Source organism: Stegodyphus dumicola, chromosome 4 (assembly GCF_044657685.1).
Source record: "Stegodyphus dumicola isolate Sdum_Otavi_A_Nest chromosome 4, ASM4465768v1".
NCBI classification, from domain to species: domain Eukaryota; kingdom Metazoa; phylum Arthropoda; class Arachnida; order Araneae; family Eresidae; genus Stegodyphus; species Stegodyphus dumicola.
This window is the reverse complement of record NC_140771.1, coordinates 152,629,604-152,651,432: the sequence shown is the minus strand read 5'-3', so window position 1 is coordinate 152,651,432 and position 21,829 is coordinate 152,629,604. Positions and strand designations below refer to the sequence as shown.

At 32.4% G+C, this 21,829-nt stretch overlaps 1 protein-coding gene across 1 annotated transcript in view; it reads left to right on the top strand.

The window, feature by feature from the left end:
- Positions 1–491: 491 nt before the first annotated feature.
- LOC118195768 (matrix metalloproteinase-2-like) overlaps positions 492–21,829 on the top strand; it is a 147,843-nt gene continuing 126,505 nt past the window's right edge. The window contains exon 1 of the mRNA XM_035367091.2: positions 492–773. Within this exon, the coding sequence (XP_035222982.1) occupies positions 657–773 (117 nt within the window). The 5' untranslated portion in view covers positions 492–656. The remainder of the gene's footprint in view (positions 774–21,829) is intronic.

The window sequence follows — 21,829 nt, the reverse complement described above, 5'->3', positions numbered from 1 at the left end:
GACAGCAAGGCCTTGTTAGTACTTAATTTAGAAACAAAGCCGTAATGAGAGAACTAAAGTTCTCATTATACAATTCTTTAAATGAGAATCGGAGTAAAAATAAATTATATTTTAATTTGGCGAAAGGAAATTTGTGAAACCGTAAATAATTATCGTAATTACGTAAAGAACTATTACTTGAAAGAATCTTGTTATGAACATTAAGATAGGAGTATTAGAACTGGGTAGAAAAACTTACGTACAAGGCCGCGGTTTGGCTAAACCTCAAAAAATGGCCCCCCCCCCCAAACGAAGTGTGAAGAAAAGAAGAAGGAAGGGGAAAAGTGGGAAGAAAAAGAAAAAGGAAGGGAAAAAAAAAAGACGTTGTTGTTGCGCGCTACGACGGGTTGAGGAAACTTCCCACCTTCCCCTCTGTTCTCGACCAATTTACAACCAATCCACAACAAGCACTTTCGCCTCCTCCCTTCTTTCCTCACTCACGCAGACGACGACCCACAGAGTGAGAGAAACAACACACATTCAACAAACTCACGAGGTTCGTACGAAGAGCCCCTACTACAAATCGTCGCGAGAACATTGCCCAAGCGTGGACGTTCTCAGTTATGGCGGCCGCCCCGTAGGCCCTCGCCGGAGCCTCACAGGGCGGCTCCCGAAGGATGATCAGCGTGTCGGGGCTGCACCGAATTCCGAGGATCGTGACGCGGATATGGACAATAACGGTCGCGGCGACCCTCCTGTGTTCACATTTGTCGTCTGCTGATACTGAAGCGAAGGTGAGTTTGGTTTGTTGGTACAATTTTACCTTCTAGAGCTTTGAAGCACGTTTGTTAGACCTACTGACCCAGTTTACTGTTACCCGGTCGGTTTTATTCCCCTCCATTCTAACAGTCAAAACTGGGTGAAATTCATATTCTTCTGCACTTTTCGAAAAAAAAGTTGAAAAATTTGAAGTCTCTAAATTATAGTTTCCACGTGTAAAGATAAATTGAAGACCTTCGGTGCTTGACCACTAAAAGTTTACAACACTGTTTTGGATCATGCAAAATAGAAAGGTATTAAGTATATAAACAAATAAATACACAATAAATAAAGAAACAAAACTCTTTTTTTTTTTTTTTTTTTTTTTTTAAATTTCGAAATAAAAATAATTTTTATCATGATAGATTCATACATTGCATAAAAAATACAAATTTTTTTAGGTAACCTACTAGCACTTTTATACGTAAAAATAAAACCATGCTTTAGGTTTTTAAAGACTTTTAAATGTGTATCATATTTATGATTTCAAACATTATATACTCTTAGAAGTATTACACACCTCTGTTATATAAAATCGCCAAAGATATAACACTGTTTTAAAACATAGGAAACGTTGTAAGAATTAAAAGATTACTAACTCGGAACTAAAACACTAGAAACTTAATGAGAACAATAAGTCCGTGTCTTTACAAACATAGCATAGTTATGTTCGACGCTTCCATTAAACATAAAAAACAATTATCATATGTTTCAAGTAACTTGTTACATGTTATTTGATGCGAGGTATATAAGCAAAATAAAGAAATAGTCAACGGGGGGGGGAGAACAATTTTCGTAGCAAATCTAAAATGAAGTGATGCGCTAAAGGATATTGGTAACAAATTTCATATGTAATACAAAAGGTATTAATAAGTTTATAGGATTTGTGATGAGATAAAAATGGTTTTTGTGTTTAAGTCCTTAAGTCTGATATATGAACACCGCGTCTCGAAAAATTGTCTGAGTGATAACTGAACTCATTTTTTTCTCATACTGAAACAGATTTTTAAGTTAGTTGCGGAGTTATCTTACATTGCCATTGGAAATTCCAATTAAAATAAATTTTTGATATATTTATACAAAAATAAGATTTTAGAGAGATAATATTATCAACTTTTCATATATTTAGACATACGATTTCAGAGAGATACATTTACCAATTTTTCATAGGTTTCAATTATTTTCGCAAATATAAATCTTTCCTTTAGATAAGCGAGAAAGTTTGCTAGGTTACAAACTCATCTATTTCTGTTCAGTTGCATGCAGAAATACCGACTGTATTTAATTTATACCTTCTGGGGGGGGGGGAATAACATTGAGGTATTAAGACATTAACAGAAGCGCCTTCTGTTTTAATATGAATAACGGTGTATTTTTTTACTACAAAGAATAGTCAACGAACTTCTTAAAAAGCTTAAATAAATGCATAAAAGAACTATATAAAGTGAAACGTATTTTAGATGTATTTATTTGTTATAAATAAAAAAGGCTTAAAAATTGAATATAAGAAAATATTTCAGTCTTTATGGCTGATAATAGTTTTAAAAACATTAAGAAGACGAAATTCACTTTTTTAAATCACTTTTCTAACTTTCTGACTGGACCACCAGCAGCCGAGAGGTAAAGCCGCTGAACACTGGTAGTTTTGACCTGGATTCGATTAAAGGAGGACGGGCTGGCTGCATGAGCATTTTTCCTGGGTGTAATGTGCATACGAGGCAGTTTCTTAGAAAACGTCTTCCGCAAAGGTATCCCTCCCTTTAGGCAGATAACGCTGGTGTGCTTTGCCATAATTAAGGAAACCAAAACCTGTCTTTCTGACAGCGTTTGTTTACATGGAGGTAGGAAAGGAAGAAGGGGCCAGTCAGTACTAGAAGTGAAGCACTACTTTGAAGCTTGGGTCACCAGATGGGGTGTTCTTTGTTTACATTCAGAAGCTCGCTTGACACGCTTCTGATAGTATTTCGACACACGACAGTTCCATACAAATCAAAAAAGGGACACTTTCGCATGAAAGAAACATTCATAGTGTGATGGATAGTAGCAATTTGTATAGTTTAGTGACATTTACGCAAAATTCACACATTGGTTATTTTTCGATAACTAACAACAGCGCGATTTTGATTATGAATTTGTTTTATAAAATTCTAAGCTGTTGAACTACAAAAATATAGATTTTAAGAAAAATGTTATGCTTAAAGAATGAAAAATACCTTACGGTACATTTAAAATTGTATACGTCTTTCGATACCCTTGATAGAGTATTCGCTACTTTTATTTTATTTTCCAAACGCCAAAATGTTTTAAATAAAACAATTTTTTTTTTCACATCCTTATATTATTGTTGCATATTATTGCAAAAAGCATGTATCTGCCTTTGACAAAATACATAAATATTCATTAAATTATTTATAAATGTATTTGAAATGAAGAATTTATTCACTTATAAACAACTGTGAAAGTACTGTGAAGAAATCTAATTAGTAAATGTATCTAATTTATAATGATTATAAATGTTATATAAATATATAATAACCTTAATATTGAATTGTAAACATAAACTGAAATCCTGTTGACAAATACGTTATAAAACTATTTAAGCAAGAATTGTTCGTATTGGAAAGCATTCTGTTAAAAGGTAAAGCAAATGCTATGAGATGCGCACTTAAGAAAGTAATAAAGATGTTTGGAATATGTACTGTTGAAATGAAGGGTAAAAAAAAATCTGATAAGTATAATTAAAAGAATTATTCCCCCTACATTTTATAATAACTCAGTTACAAGTTTTAAATTATACTTTAAAAAAATTAAAAAAAAACTTATTTTATTCCCTTTCAGAAATGTTCAGAGAAAATCAAGTACTATTTAAAGTATTTCGCTAATTCCTAATAATTCTCTAATTTAAAATGAACTGAATAGAGCATTAATTATAAATTGACTTACATTTTTCGATTTAAAAGATGCCTCAGAAGCCAAAAAATAATGTCATGTTTAAGAAAGTATTTTAGGAAGAAGCTCTATAAATAGAAAAGAAATAATGCATAATTTTAATATTAATAATACAATAAACTTTGATCTTAATTTTTGTACCTTAACCGAATAAAATCGAATTACCTTAATTTTTTTTTTCTAATGTAATTAACGAAAACTTGTGAAAATATTTCATTCAAATTATACCATTCTGAGAAAACTGTCCTGTGAAAAGTATAGCATTTGATTCCGTTCAGAATGAAATGTTGTTTAAAAGTATGTTGTTTTCATATACTTAGGACTCTGAAGTGTTGTAGAAAAAGAAAATATATACATTTATATGAATATTTACGACGTAATTACAAAATATTTACATCCGAACGCGTCAAAACCCATTGAACTCAATGGTAAATGACCCAATGTTTTGGTCACCACGTAGGGATCGCCGGTGCTTCAGAGCAGGGTACGAGAGAAACTTGTTTAGGGCAACTCCATCTTACTTCCTACCTCCATGTTTGTTTAGCTTAGGTTAGCTTGGCCATTATCAGTTTAGGTGACGGCACAGCATACCTAACCTAATAATAATCTATCGCCTAAGGGAAGAGATATTTCGGAGAACTTCCAAAGAGGAAGTGGTTAGTATTGCTTTATATACGATGAAAACGGCGAAAATACCCATACGGACAGCCCTTTCGCCGGGATTTTTGTTCTTAAGTCGAATTATCACTGTTCAAGTGTTTTAACCCCCTGACCACTATTGAGACCTCTATAGGTAAGGGCATAATATTAAATGAAAAGGGAAATAATAGAAAAGGCAAGATCTGTATTGAAATAGCATGATGAAAATTATTATAAAATAAAACATTTTAAGACTAATCAGTTTCCTGTTTTGTATCTTTTACTGGGAAAGTATTTCTGCAACTTCTTTGGAAAAATTTAAACGTTTTAATATGTAACTAACTATATGTACGGCTATATATAAGGCTAAAAGTAATGCAAAGATCTATGTATAGTTTTTGTTTGCGACATTTGGTAAAAGAACCCTGATGTATTTATATTTAAGCTTTAAAAGGAACAAAAGAAATCCCCTGAAAATCGTTTTCGTATAATTAAACCAGAGTACGGAAGGCAGTTAAACAAGAAATTATTTTTTCAGATATTTTTGCTATAAGTCAACAGATGCCAAATAATTTTCTGTAGAAAAATACATGCACCAATTTCACACTTCCTGCGTGTAACTATTACTTTTGTAATCAGATGATAAATAAATAAATTGAATAAATAAGTAAATAGATAAATGATAAATAAATAAATTGAATAAATAAGTAAATAGATAAAGGAAAATAAAATAAATATAAATAAACAAATAAAAGTAAAAAATAAAATAACATACAAAGACAACATGTAAGATAAAATTACTGGTTACAAATACCTTTTCGAGCAGATCTAAGCCTGCATTTTCCGCTGTTAGCCACTTTTATTAAAATTAATTTATTACTCCTGTCCCTTAAATTAATATTTCTGTTTTCAGAATAAATAATTATTAAACTTTAACAAATATTTATTAAAATGTGTTATTCTATTTCAGTTTTTATTTCATTGAAATAACTAAACAAAGGGACGTATTTCTCTATTTAGAAGACTTCATGTCCGTCATGATGTCCATATAACAGAAGAGACCTTTATCTTCTTATATTTTTATAGTAATTTTATTTTTTAATAAAAAATATTTCGATAAGATCGTGTATATTTTGCCATTTGCTAAAGTAGATGCGAATTGGTAGGCTTAAACTTGAACACATAACAAATTTCAACATCCTTTTATCTTCATTCCCGTGAAAAACACGCATAATTCATTTCAAGGAAGCTCATATCCTTCTTCGAAAATTGCAGTCCCAGGAATATTATAGTTTTTACAATATCATAAGTTTATGTGGCACATTAAAAGAAAAGTCTGAAAAATCTAGGCTTCAGAAATCCGAATCCATTCCCACGTATTTACGATTTTAGGTTAAACCAGAGTAGTAGGTTAAAGTCTTTGTTTCAAAATCAATAGTAATAATAATAATAATAATAATAACAAAATTTAAGTAAAAAATAAAGAAACTTAATTCACTTAAATGCTTTAAATAGTAAGCAAATTATTAGAATCAGACTTTTATTTTTTATTTGTTAGTTTCGATAAGAAAGATTTCCTGTTTCATAAACACGTTTTTACTTGGCAGAATTTTAATGCATTAATCGTTATATATGACATTTTTATTCATATTATTGTTTTATAAATAGATTTTATAATATTTATCAGATTGCTTTATTAAAAGACTTTATTATTATTTATTAGACAGTTTTACTAAAAAAGGCTTATTCATTAATAACCTAAGTACGATAAATGTACTTTATGTATTTGCTGAAATTTCTCATTTAAACTTTTAAAATTAACGAGAAGAAAAAATCGCTTACATTAACGAATCAAAAGTACACACTTTTACGGATTTATGAAGAGAAGGCCATTACAAGGTTTGCTTACTATTTTTTTTTTTTTTTTTAATTAATCAAGTATTTGAAGGGACATTTGCATGAACAAAATTCAGTTAAAGCAAATGTTACGCACATGAGATTATTTTTTGTGAGCTTTTCGAGCAAAAGATTATGCATCTTCCCCAAACGAGAGGGAATGGCTTGTTAGAGCGACGAATAAATCCTTTATTTTTATAAAAACTCACCTTTAAAGAAAACTTTAGCATTTTTAACTCGGCTAACATTAGACAGATTAAAGCGAAAAATTTCCTCTCGATAATGGTTAAAATGAGCAGATAATGTAATCGTTAACTTTATTAATGCAATAAAAAATAGAGTTCAAATTGATTTCTCATGTAAAATCTGTGTGTTTATGTCAAAAAAAAAAAAAAAAAAAAAAAAAAAAAAAGAGCCTTTTTTTTGTGTTTGTCAAAGAAAAGAAAAGGGTCGTTTCTATTCTGAAAGAAAGAAAGGATAGATGCTTATGTCCTTTCTTTCTTTTCTGTCAATTATAAACTTTATTTTAAAATTTTTATTGGAATTTTAAATTATACACTTGAAAAATCCACTCTTAAACATACGCATAAAGCGAAACACAATCAGTTCCCGATTAACAAGGGACGGATTAACCGAGACTTGTATAAAAAAACGGGGTTAAGTTTGCATACTTCAAAACGATGGGAAAATTGCTATCGCAAACTATCAAAATAAAGAGCAATTTATAAGGGCAATTACGAAGAGGAGGAGGAAATGCCTGAGATAACACAGTGATAACAGATGATGTCACAGTATTTAGTAGCTTTTTTTATCCACAACAAAGCGTAATTTTATTATACATAAGCTGAAATACATAAATATCGTTCAATCATCCTTTAAAATTACTTGATAAGTCGTAAAAATAAGTTAAGTATACAACCTTCTGTTCAACCTTCTGTTCTCCACTGACTTCCATCGAAATAGAAGAGTTTCCAAATTTGTTTTGAATGCTGATATAATGTAAATAATTAAATGAGCTTAGTCTCCAAATTAAAAAGCCTGAGAAAGGAAAAAAATGTTTATAGCATCTTCTGTTATTTCTCATATAAATTATTCCTCTGTTCTTCGTGTATGTGCTTTTAACTGCCATCGGATTAAACGTGATCTGGGGTTAATTATAGACGTCGTCCTCAGTATTACTTCGGTTAATCCCGAGTCTACTGTACAATATTTCAATAATTTATGAAAATATAGCATCTGGATTTACCTTGTGTCATTCTAAAATTTGATGAACCGCCTTCTGCTACTTTAAAATTTACCAAATGTTCGTTAAATTACCAAACGAATTTCAATAGTTATAGACATTCACGAAGTTGCAAAAATATTAATATCATTAAGGTAACATGGTTTTTAGTATGATGCAGAAAAGGCAGGGAATTAAATTCAATTTTCATCCATTAAATAGCATATCATCATTAAAAAAGTATCCCGAGCTTGTATTGAGTTTTGGTAAAGTATGCAAGGACTCTCTTGCCCTAGCGTACTTTACTCTTGCACACGAGAAGGGATGTCTTTGTGGAAGGTGTCTTTGTGGAAGGGATGTCTTTGTGGAAATTGGTTCGTAGTCACATTGCACGTGGGAAAATCACGGAAACTCTATGTAAGCAACTCTTTAAATAGAAATCGAGCTGTCAGTGCTCTACGATTTTACTGCTTGGCCCTGATAAGTGATCCATGTCCAAGTACATTAAAAACTCATAAGAGATCCTCTATCCGAGTCTCTATCCTCTATCCGAGCCTGGGTGAGCAGGCTTAGTTGGATTTTGTGGCTTTGCTCATGTGTAACGGGAATACGAACCAAGTCTTTCACGGCATTAGACCATCCTACCAGCAGCCGAGCGGTAAAGTCGTTGATTGCTGGTAGTTCGGTCCAGCGCTTAAATCCCGGCGAACCTGGTTGGCTGTATGGGCAGTTTCGTAGTTTTTCTGATATGTAAAGTGTTTACGAGCCATTTTTCCATAGAAAGTCTTCCACGAAGACATCCGTCTCCTTAGGGATAACCCTCGAGTGCTTTGCCATAATCGGATAAACCAAACCAAACCTTCACGAAGGCATCCATTTCCTTAGGCAGATAACCCTCTAATATAGATAGTTTGCCATATTCAAATAATCAAACTAACCAGAACACCAAACTTCCACTGTCACACTGAATCTCTTCCTGATGTATTGGAGGACAGGTAGCAGGTTTCTGTTCCCGCTTGATGTATCTTTATCTAACGCACGGAAACATAAACCGCCTCATTTCCGATATGAAGTTAAGTTACGAGAGCTGAAGAAACCCCTTTTTTTGTTTGTTTATTTGATCTTGCAGCCATTAATATGAATTAATTAGAATGATAATAGCATCATTAATATGGATTCTTATTTTTGCGATAATTGCATAACTTGCCATTTTATGGAAGCTACTTTAATCAAATCAAAGTAACCGTAGTATAAACCTGAGTACATTTTCCGCCACTAATTTATCGTAGTGAAATTTTATTATAGCATTTCGAAGTATACGGCGAATATTTTTCTTATAATATTTATAGGTTAGTATCTTTCCAAGCGTGAGCAACTTTTACTCTGTTAAAAAGAATAGGTAAAGTTTGAAAAAATATTTTTGCATGGTATAATTGCATGATAAATGTTTTTGCATGGTTTGCATTTGTAATAATTTTTTTTTGTTTTGTTTATAGAATTTCCTTATAAAACATGTTCTTATTAAACAAACTCTATAATGATAATAACCTTATTCAAATATAAAACCTGCAAACCTGCGACACATAATGTTACATTTAACATAATGTCGGCAATTGCAAACAGAATGTCTATGATTTTCTCCCTATTTTGTCATTCCTCATGAGCAAAAACCTTTTTCTGTACGAATATAGCATCATGTGAATGTAATGGTAAGCCTCACGCTCTTTAATTGAAAGAACTTTCATGAGTTATAAGGAATATTAGTCGATACAAATTTTTAACTTCCATGGGAACAGGGCTGAAATTTAGGTTGTTTGGTGATCATTATTTTTTTTACCAATTCATTTTCTATGTAAATGAAAAGTTTCGGGCTGATCTATCAGATTTGCGTGCTTGAATAACAACAAAATATGTCACTTATTTAAAATCTGAATTTATATTAGAAATAGCCACAGATTAGTAAGAATCTGTATTTTCTGTTGAACTTGAAAAATCACTAAATAAAATTTCATCAGCATTAGACAAGTATAGATGTCTAATACATATAAATGTAATCGGTAACAAATAAATATAGATGTTTGGTACGGATAAAGCCATGTTAAACATCTATATTTCTCTAATACAAAATATAATAAAAGCTATTGGGAAAGCAAAAGCCTACATGTTTTGAAATACTTACTAATAATAGTAGGAAGAAAAATAATTTAATTATAAATGTCTCAATAACAAGTATTCTGAATGAAACTTATACACTGGCTTCCAAACGTTAAGCTCACGACGATAAAATCAACAGAAATAGAAAAAATTAAGCTTTGATTGCAACAAATTGTTTACACATGGTATCAAATGCGTTTGTGCATGAAAGAAAATAAACATTATAAACAAATATGAAAACAATATATACACAATTTTCGAGAATTATATGAGGACGTCACATTTAGGTCATTTACAAATTGATGTGTAAAGCTAAGGAGAGGGGAAATAAAACTTACATTTATAAACTCCGTTACTACACTATACCTTCACCTTCACACGTACTTTACAGCGACTGCCCATGCTTTCAATGAAGTGATCAGCAATTATAGATGCTAGCAACAGTCATTCCTCTAAAGGTAATTTTCTTTTGCCTGATACTAGCTAGAGGAGATGAATGTGCAGAGACAGAACATCCGAGAGCATCCATGCCAAAGATTTTTATCGGGATTAAGGCCGGAGAAATACGCAGGCCTCTTTATACCAGAAACGCCCGCACATTAAAGATGTTGCCTCAATGAGGACGCGCATTCTTATCCATAGGAAGGAAACCAAGACCAACAGCGTAGAGTCTTAGAGTGTAGGACTTCACATTGATAACGCACAGTAGTCATAGAACTGTTTTTAAAGATATGCAGCTCGGTGCGATATCTTATTCAAATTCCAGCTCATACCACAATGATACCGCCTCTGATTGCATGATATCTGGGCCTGATTCTGTGTACTTCGTTATCTCTGGACCCTTACACGCTTATCATTTGATTTCAGGGGAAATTTGAACTCGTTGATGATCTGAACTCGCTGGAACGTTGCGCCAATCTCAGACAGTCCAATTGAGACACTGAAGACACTACTTTAATTTTGTCCTCCTACATTGGGTGGTTAGTGGAACACTTATTATCCTAATATTAAGTGGTTAGACACTTAATATTAGGATGTGTCCCTTCATGTGAAGCCTTCAGGGCGCAGTACTGGCAGGTATTGTCTTGCCAAGGAGGCGCTAGAACTATGGATGTAACAGCTGTGGAGTTCGCTTGTTGATTCCGTTTGGCTGCTATTATAATTACCCTTTTGAAGATGGGTATATTACAATATACCCATCTTCAAAAAGGTAGTACTATTCATCGATTTGGCACTGGTCTCTGGATAACTGTTTGACTTATTTAGAATTAGTTTCACATCAAGAAATTAGAAATTATGAAATGACCTCCTTCCCCCCTCCAAAAAAAAAAAAAAAAAAAGAGCGACATCTTTGTTTGATTATCTTGCTTCAATGCGTTCGACAGCACGCCAGAGTTCACTGCGTGCCACTCATCTTCCTTTAGCCATTTAAACACGAATATCGTTACAATTTATCATAAAAAAATCATGAATTATATCAGCATTTAAATGACCCTCCTTCGACGCCCATCTTCGAGAACTGCCTAATTAGCTCATGCTCGCACAGTCAATCATCATTGTCTTTAGCATGCGATATCTGCATACTACCATCTACTGCTGCTTTTAGCCACTTATATTCAATTATGTTTTCGAACTTAACATTTGGAAGTCAGTGTATTTGGAGCGAGGTTTTACATATTCCTATTAAATATTTAAAGAAATTAGACTAAGAAGGGTTTTGTATCAGAAAGAAAAGATAAAATTTAATTTTGCGAAAATAAGTTGTTATCTTTACTCCAAAACTTACTTAAAAATAGACCGAGTGAAAACAAATCCATTACGACTTCAAAACGTGTTAACAAAAACAGTAATATAACTACGAACTTCTTAGAAATAAAACAGGAATAGAATAAGAACATATCCATATTTAACATTTATAGAAAGATAATATTTTACAATTTTTTTTAATTAATTTTTCCTTCTCGAGAAATTATTTCTGTTTGCTGTTATGGAGAATTTTTGATAAAATTATTTCGAATAATAAATTCAGCGTGCACTTATTTCTGAGAAAAGAATTGAAAAGCTGTGCCTTGTAGCATTCAAGAATTATTAGGGACAGAACAATGGCGAAGAAATCATTGGGATGCTACTTCAAGTCTGGCTGCGGAGAATAAACGGCTGCCGGATGTTGGCCCAACACAAATATTTTCTCTTGGATCTTTACCTCCTCAGACCAGAGCAACAGTGCCGCAATCCTCAATTTTCGTAAATACCGCTTTAGAATCATGCAGCCCAAGATATTTATAGGTCTTCACTCCTCCACAGAAAAACCGCATCTTTTCCCCCCTTGTTGCTTCAGAGATTATTGGACGTCTCGATGGATTTTAAATGAGTGTAGCTGGATCATTGGGCAAACGTTTGAGCAAATTTCTGTTTACTAATTTAAACACTATTTCACAAAATCGTAAGAATTTATGCATGGACATTTTTATAAACATTGTTTTCACATTACATGTTCCCAAACAGAATTTAGCTAATTTCGTCTTCTGATTTCTAGAAAAATACGGTTACATTCAAATCATCATGTTACCGTATTTACTTGAAAATAAGACTCATATTTTTATTTTGTTCTAAATTTAAATAGTCTTATAAGCAGAACGAGGGAAAGAAAATTAATTATCATTTATATAGATTAATTACACTGTTTAAATACTAAAGAAGCAATAAAAGTAATTATTGTATATATGTGATATTGCGAAACTACCGCTTTCTTCTCTTCCATTTGTATCAACTGCGATAAAATGGAATGCTGAAAAAAAGATAAAATGTACTTTTATTTGATAGCTAGACCGATTATTGTTTAAAACAAAAATTTCTCTTAATGTACTCACTTTTAATGTTCTTATTATATTTCTTTTAATATCTTTCATTCAATGTAATTATCATTGTATTTCTGTTGCTAGCGAAAACTTTACACATTGGAGAATTATCGTTATTTATGAGAGATTATCAGCACGTTTGTCTTGATCTGATTCTTTCTTTCCCCAAATGATTGTGTAAATTTTGCAAGAAGTAAGACTATATTTATAGGTAATTAGTTTAGATAGTTTTCATATTCATTATAATCTATATATAATGACGTAGTTTCGCGAGTCTGCGAATTCTGTCTTTATTTCATTAGCGGAGTTGCTGAATATATTCTGAAAGTTAGAAAACAGACGAATTTTCGAAGCTCAGAATTAACACAGTCGAGTATTTAGTGACAAAAGTTTATAAGTTTGAACGAATAAAAGCATGTTTAGAAACAGGAGGAGGGGGATGAAGAGTTTATGTGCGGTCATAGCTCCTTCCGCTTTCCGGACGGGAAGAAATGTTTTCCGGTAGGCGTAATATCCCAAGTTGTGCCCTCGAAAGGATAGAACTTCCGTATTGCTTGACTTCGAAAACAACGAAACTTCGCAATGAATACTTTTGCAAAAAAATAACATTTTTTTTCGGGGGGGGGGAAGAGGGAGTGATCCGATTCTTATTTTTCAGGCAATCGGCAAACCGCCAAACACCGTGACGACACTGAGATTCATTTGCATGACGACACTGAGTTTTGACAGACACACACCTCAAAAATAAGACTTATACTACCCACACATATCCTCCGCGAGTTTGAGTTAATCTGCATAATTAATTTGCGACAACTGTGATTAAAGTGGGGTCAGAAGAAGATATCTATTTCGCCTGACGTGACACATTGGTTTTGACATTTCGTACAGAAAATTTCACGCAAAATGATGACTTCCATGATTCAGCGTTAATTTCTATCTTTCACAGTAAAATGCATGAACCCCGTATTAACGTTTATTACATAAAATAAAAATACTGTTTTTTATTTTATCTTTGTGTACTCTGATTTGACGTAAAAAATAATGATATTTGGATTCATTTCCTAGTTACAGTCGTCTTCCGTTACTTATACGTTACTTCTTTTTGAGTTACTTCACCATCCAAAGGATATTACCTTGTTTCATCCTTTGATAGGGTTGCTATGTATTCTTTCGTCATTTAATGAAAAATAATTTTTTTATTTCCTGGGAAAGAAGTATGTGATCATTTTTGGATTTTCTTATGAGACAAGGAAAATTCATTAAAAAGTATATTTATAAGGAACATTTCTTTGATGTTTATTTTACATGCAATAGCGGTAATATAGCAGTTCATTTGAAAGGATATCTAAGAGACCTTGAAATGAGTTTAAGATAAAAATTTAATCTTCAGAAGTTCCTTTTTTTAAATTTATTTGCTATAAAAGGCGTGATTATCAGAATGTGCAAAAATGATTTAAATGACGTGCAAGAACAAAATTTCCCAAATTCGAGGTTTAGAACTTTTATTTTTGTACACCATTTAAATTTTTTTCGTATATTCCTAAATAGGTTACCGCAAATTTATGTTGCAAGATATGAATGTAAATATAGTCTGAACTGTAAATCTTACGGGTTTGAAAGCAGCGACCCAATAGATTGGGTGGAAGCTTCGATAAGCTCAAGTAAGACTTAGATGTTTATAATCAGAGCAAGGGGCAGGTAAAATTTTCCTGCCCTTTTTTCTGATTTGAAAAGTCCTTTTATACAACTAATGGCAAGAAAAAAATATATGAGACAGTTGCATACTTCTCCACGGGATTATGTCAATCAAAAATAGGAGATTGTATAGTTCATCTCCTGTCATCCCGGAGTCAACAATTTTATGGCAAGCTGCATTCACCACAACTTCTTGATTTTTCACGGATTTGTCCAAGCGAAGAAGCGGTAAGTAAAAAGAAAAGTTCATATGAAATTTGAATTTCAAAAGTATATTAGGTACTGAAATATGAATTGTAGATATTTAATGATTTTAGGACTTATTTAATTGTACATTAAATAAGAGCCATCAGAAGTTATGTAATACAAAATGGTGTCATACTGCTGTTGATGGAAATATGACGCTTGTCTTTCCAAGAATCACAGCTGCCTTCTGCAAACACCATCAGATTGATGTGGAAAGACAGACTTGCTAAAATACAGTTCTTTCCTCCAATAAGTTTTTTTCGCAAAGTAATCTAAACATTGCACACATTCACTCGATTGCTATGTCGGTAGACCATTTTTTTTCCCTTTCTTTTTGTAAATTTAAATCTTCTACTTTTATTTTCCAACTAATCATATCCCTGAATATTTCTACCCATTTCAAGTATCTTGCTCTAGACAAAACGTGTGTTTAAATACCGGAATCAGACTACTAATATGACATGGCTGTGCAAAATTATCAGGTAAGATATGAATAAGAAAACATCTAGAAGGAAATGGAAAAACGTTTCAATAGCTCAGCTGCTAGAGAATTTGATTTTAAGAAGTTTTACGTCAGATTCTATACTCCTATCTATCTTCTTTAAGTTCTTAAAATGTATGAATAGTTAAAGAAAAGATTTTTGCTTTAATAGGATTTATTCCAGTAGTTGTTTATAAGCAAACAAAGTGGATTTTAGTTACATACTTTAATTTTTGTTTAGATCCTTTATGGGTTACTTTTCATCGTCAGAAATTGTCCTCACATCTGTACAAGCTTGTGTAACACTTAATGAAAAAAAAAAAAATCATATACAACCAAAACTTGATTATCTCTCCCTCTTTCAACCGTCAGTTCTCTATTTTTCGTCAGCCACCGAGATATCCGATGAATAGACCGAATTCATACACAGAGACACACATATATTTATTTATAATATAAATATTAATTTAAAATCTCTTACATTATGCAATAATCGATAATTACTTTGTCACTGTATTTATACGTAAAAAGCTAAAAGACTAAATTTTGTATTGTCAAGCAAAAATACAAAAATAAAAAAAAAATCGTAATTTAAAATGAATCGCACTACATAATAATATATAATTATTTTATTACTATATCTAGTATAAAAAACTAAAATACTTCTTTAAAGAATATATTTTTGTATTGTTTAAATAAAAGTATTCGGGAAATTATTAAAAGGATTTTTCATTAAAGTTATCCTACATATTCAGTAATAACGGGATATAATGTTAATAATTTATCGGACAATTTGTATAACTTCACGTTTCAGAAGAATGGGTATATTAAATTCCTCATATAGTTTACATAATATATATTGTCTACAGCAATAAGTAAAAATATAATATCGCATCATTTATTAAATTGAAAATTAGTTTTATAGAAGAATAAAAGATATTTTAGATTTATTGTACTGTACCTAGAAGATATTCTGAATTTATTTTTAATGCATAAAATATTAAAAATTAAGAATTTCGACTGGTGCCATTTATTGAAGTAGGATTATTTTGTATTTGCTGAAGAAAACTGACCGTGCATACTTTTAAATAATTAAAAACATATTTAGTTTTTTTTTTTAAATTTTCTGATAGGAAGAGATAATTAGAAGTCTTCTGTTGTTTATTTTCAACTAATTGCATTATCACAGAACCCATAAAAAATCATTATAAATATTCAATAAAAAAGTATTTCCATTTTCTTGTGAAGAGGATTGCATTGAAAGAAACCTGTTTTACTACTTATCCATGCACGAATATGTATAGCAGAATTTCAGATATATCAGATGTAGTAGTAGAATTGGTCCTGAGGTAACTCATAAGTATCAAAATTTTATACAATAAAGGGTCAAAATTTGACAATTTGTATGTTTTTAGCTAAAATGCTGTTTTTTTTTTTTTTTTTGTTTTGTTTGTTTGTTTGTTTTTCACGTTATGTAGTTTTAATGGTTAGAATCTGCATGCCTTTTTTAAAACATAAAATACAAAATCTGATTATCTTGTCATCACTTGATATTAAGTTTATTTTTATATCTGGCTTTTGTCGCTACGTAGCCTGAAAAAACATGGGCATTCAAATAAATGGTGGCGAAGTATCTACATAACTTTATTAAAAATTTGGGTATATTTTACATGAATTCGTGATCAAATAAAATCAAGCAATTATTTTTGCTGATAATTAACTTTTAATATTGAATTATTGGGATATCATAAAATTGCCTTCTTCCCTTTATTTGCAAGTCATTTAATTTATCGTTATTTCGAAATCGATTTTTAATAAAGTTATACGTCTCAGATTCCTTTGAGAAATATTCTCTTTTAGTTTTTACGTTTGTTCTTATTTCATCTTTTCACTAAAAAAAATCGGTTTTATATTTTCCCGCCCACCAGCGGCCGAGCGGTTAAGTCGCTGAACACTGGTAGTTCGGTCCGAGGTTCGAATCCCGCGAACGGGCTGGCTGCATGGGCGTTTTCGTGGTTTTCCCCATGTGTAACGTGCATACGAGCCAGTTTCCCTTAGAAAGTCCTCCACGAAGGCATCCCTCCTCTTAGGCAGATAGCCCTCGAGGCTTTGCCATACTCACACACACACACTCTGATTTATATTTTCCCATGAATCTATGAGTAGTCGCACTTATGAACTGAAAAGTTGTTTATAATTACAGTAGATAATTAATTACATAATAAAATAAATAAACTTGGGTTTATTTCTCTGCCATCTTTTCCCATCACCCCTTATCTAAAACCTGTAATATATTAGTCTGCATCATCGCTACTCGAACGTGCAGTAGAGCCCACCAGCGACCGAGCGCACAAATCACTGAACACTGCTAGTTCGACCGGGATTCTAATCGAGGAGAACGGCCTGACTGCATTGCCGTTTTTCTGGTTTTTCTCATGTGTAACATAGATACGAGCCTTCTTTCCATAGAACGTCCTTCACGAAGGCATTCCTCCTCATAGGCAGATAGACCTTGTATGCTTTGCCATAATCAAATAAACCAAACCAAACCGAGCGTATTATGATGCAGACAGCAATGAAAATATTTAACGTGTCATAGAAATTATTTGTAATATTTACCCTTTGTTTCATGGACATTGGAAAATGCATGGCCGTCCGCAGAAATATACAAATTTTCTTTATAGCTCCCTAATTTGTTTTGGTACTGTTCTGTTATCGGGACCAGATTCAGAAATGTAATGAATGTATGCGCGTGTGTATATATGTATGTGCATATATGTGTATATGTGAACAGGTGTATATCTACATATATAATTTACATATATTTTATATGGCACACACACACATTCGTGCTTATATATATATATATATACTTACATACATAAACGCATACATATCTGTATACATATATGCATACATACATTTCTGAGTCCGGTTCTGATAACAGAACAGTACCGTTGTTTTATTTACATCTGACAGATCATTAAAGCAGATTTACTTCTTATTATTTTAGATAGCAATAAGAACAGGAAAAATTATCATTTAATAAATTATTTTAGATGTTTAAGTTGTTTATAACTCACTTTCATCAAAATTCTTTCGAATTTTGATTTTCATTTGCGGAACTCTCAGTGGAATGTCAGGGTTCCGTGGATCACAACTTAAAAGCTACTATTTTATTCAATTAAATTTTAACACAGACTGAGCCCGTTTTACTTACTATGTAAAACTGGAAATATTTTATTCATTTGAAAGACCTAAGTATTTTCCGATTTTCAGTTTCGATCCAATGCTTGCTTGTCTGAAATTCTCTTTGCTAATTTTCCTTATAGAATTTTTGTAACAGTTTATTTTATAAAGTTATATTTAGGTTTCTCCCCCCTCTGATAACTGAAAATCCTGCTATCCTGAAATATCTATTTAGACAGAGAACCTAATAGATTTTGTTTTGACTATACAATCCAGTCTAATCTGATTCGTTTAATTATATTTGTTGCTTATTAAAATATAATTGCTTACATTATATTTTAATATATCGTAATTGTTTAAATACTTGATATTTTTTCTTTTCATATAGGACTGAATTTTGTAATTAAATTCTTAATAGATATGGGCTCACTAGCGGCTGAGCGGTAAAGGCGCTGAACACTGGTAGTTCGGTCCGAGGTTCGAATCCCTCGAACGGGCTGGCTGCATGGGCATTTTCGTGGTTTTCCCCATGTGTAACGTGTATACGAGCCAGTTTCCCTTAGAAAGTCCTCCACGAAGGCATCCCTCCCCTTAGGCAGATAGCCCTCGAGGCTTTGCCATAATTACACACACACACTTAATAGATATGCATTCGTGATTCAATAAAAGCATGAAGACGTACGGAAACCTTTTCTAATAAATGTATGATATCTAAATTAAGACGAGAGCTTTTAAATAAGGAAACAAACTTATCGAAGTACTTCTTGTGAATGAAAATATGCACAGCACATTTCAAAGGTATCTAAAAATATTTAAGGGTTTAAACTATCCAGAGATATTTTCAACTGTCTATTGAGAAAAACAAATATTATCAGTACACGTGTTCTCAATAAGTAAAACATCTTACAATTCCACTCAACCACTGTGCACAAATTGTGCTCGAGTATGGTAGTTTTTATTTTGCTTCAGGCACATATTTTTTACATTCTTTTTCCTGCATTTTGCTATTTCGTACCAAAATGGTTAGTTACAACGTAGTTCACTAAATTATTAAATCATTCAGATTCCAGTTACAAAGAGAATTCAGCTTTAATGCACGTTTTAAGTTGAAACAAAATTATTCCAGATTTTGATGAGCGCATGTAAGCATACATATAAGGCTTAGCAATGAAAATTTTCAAGATATTTACGTATTATCCAGTCGACCGCGAAATCATCGCTAAGCAAGGTGATCAGCAGAATAACAAAAATAATTATTTTTATATTTTTTTAATTTGTGCTGACAATGATAGATGTAACGGGACGAATTATACACTCAAATTTATTTCCTCTTCAGCCCTTTAAATTCAGAGTTTTGTATGATGTCCGCCTGTCTCTACGGTTATTCGTTAAAATGTCTGGTAAGTTAGTTTCACAGTTAATGATAATAAACCGGTATTTTTTATGAAATTACTTTCATGGTGGCAACTTTAATTGTAGTTATAACGTAAATACTAAATAAAAATCATAAATCAACGGAAATATCTTTCGGTAACTTCGAACCTAATATCAACGCATCGTGATTCACCAAAGTGACGGATATGTCACGTGTGATTACCTGTCAGTATGTGGCAAAAGCTTAAAGACGAAGCTTAGGCTCAAGACAAAAGAATAATCTGCAGTCATTGAGTTCTAGTCAACGTGTTGACGACTTCGAAAAAGTTTCAGTTTGTGTGAGTAGAAACGATCGAGAAGAAAGTATTAGATTATTATGCGTATTAGCAATATTATTATAGAAGTAGAGGTGGTGTGGTGTGGTGTATTTAATTACGGCAAAGCACACTAAAGCTATCTGCCTAAGTGGGAGGGATGCCTTCGTGGAGGACTTTCTAAGGAAAACTTGCTCGTGTACACGTTACACATGGGGAAAACCACGAAAACACTCATGCAGCCAGCCCGTTCGCGGGATTCGAACCTCGGACCGAACTACCAGTGTTCAGCGACTTCACCGCTCCGCCGCTGGTGGGCCAGAAGTAGAGGAAAGCCACTAGTTTTATTTTATCCTGACGAATACCTTTCTTTAGTCATCATGCGTTAACTCAAGAAGCGATACTGAATTCCTAGAGAGAATAATTAGTATCAGCGAAGGTTGCTTTGGTAAGTCTGTTAATAATAAAACTACCATAATTTTTATTATACTGATAAAAAACAACTAGAAATCCGTCCAAGCTGACGGTTATTGGTAGTTCTAGAGTTAAGATTATAAGTTTTTTTTAATTAAATCAATCATTTTTATAAGAAATTACATGGTTTCCTACATCCGTCAATTTGACTGTTGTCAGTAAATACAGGTATATAAAAATGTCCGCAAACCTAGTGTTAATGTAGAGATATTCACAGTGCGTCAACAAAGTTTTAGAACTAATATTTCTAAAAAAAATCCAGCAAAGCTTCTAAACGATAATTAACAGCTATCAATATAACATCTCAACTTCCTTCTCTTAAAATATCATCTACTTACGGACAGAACGTACTATCAGTTCTGTTTGCTTTGACTCAGTGAACATCCGATGTCATGGATTCAAACACTGAACAAATAATAGCTAAAAATTTTCCCTGTAAGAGGAGGGAACAACAGTGGAGATACTGGAAATGCCCACATCATATGAGAGCTAACCATTAATTACAGTCCAATGGTTTTCATTCGTATGGATATCGCCCTTTGTAGTCTCGAAAGTGTGTATGTGTGTGTGATTATGGCAAAGCCTCGACGGCTATCTGCCCATATAAGTCTCGAAAGAATGAGAACATCGAAAAAGTTCGACAATTGTTGATAAAATTCATCACTTGATTCTTCAAGTAACTGCTCATGAGTTTAATGCCAATTAAAACGCTGCTCACAACACTTTCGTGAAAGGTGTTGAAAAAAATAAAAAATTGTTTTCATATTTCCCCTCATGCATTGATTTCAGAACAGAAAGAAGATCAAAATTTATGATCGTCATGATTTGACGCAAATGGCAGATATTAATCGCGATTTTTCGCGTAAATTATATCTCGAGTGAAATTTAGTGTTTTGCTTATGACTCCTAGACAAAACGGCAATCATCTGCTTTTCTATGGATAAGGTACGTCATTGCTGCAGAAACTTCGTTTTCAGAAATTTTGAGTTAAGGTCATATTTTTGACCTTTTCTGATTAGAGATATATAATTTACAGTTAAAAGAGAAAGGAATTTTCTCTAGACGTTCACACTTAATAAAAAGAAAGAAATTTTGTATTTTCTAAAGATGTAATGGACAGATGTCTGAAGAAAATTCAGTCTGTTAGTCAGAAAAAGCTCAGTGAAGTAATTGGCGCACCATAATGCACCGTCACATAATTTCTTTCTAGTCAAACTATTTCCAGCAAAAAACAGTGGCATAAGTCTCAGTCAGTCCCCATATTCATCAGATTTGGTACCTATAGATTACGTTTCTTCCCTAAAGTGAAGTCTCCCTTCAAAGAAATTTACTTTAATAGCATTGAAGAGATTAAGCAAGCCGTATCCAGCGATTTAAGTAATATTCCAAATGATGAAATGTATGAAGGAATGAAACCAGATGTAAACATTTGTCAAACATTTCATAGTAAAAGTAAGAAAATAATTTTTTTCAGCCTTTCGATTTTCTTCGAACTTAAAATATGTAAATACATTCCATATAGCCAAAGGAGGTCTATTGT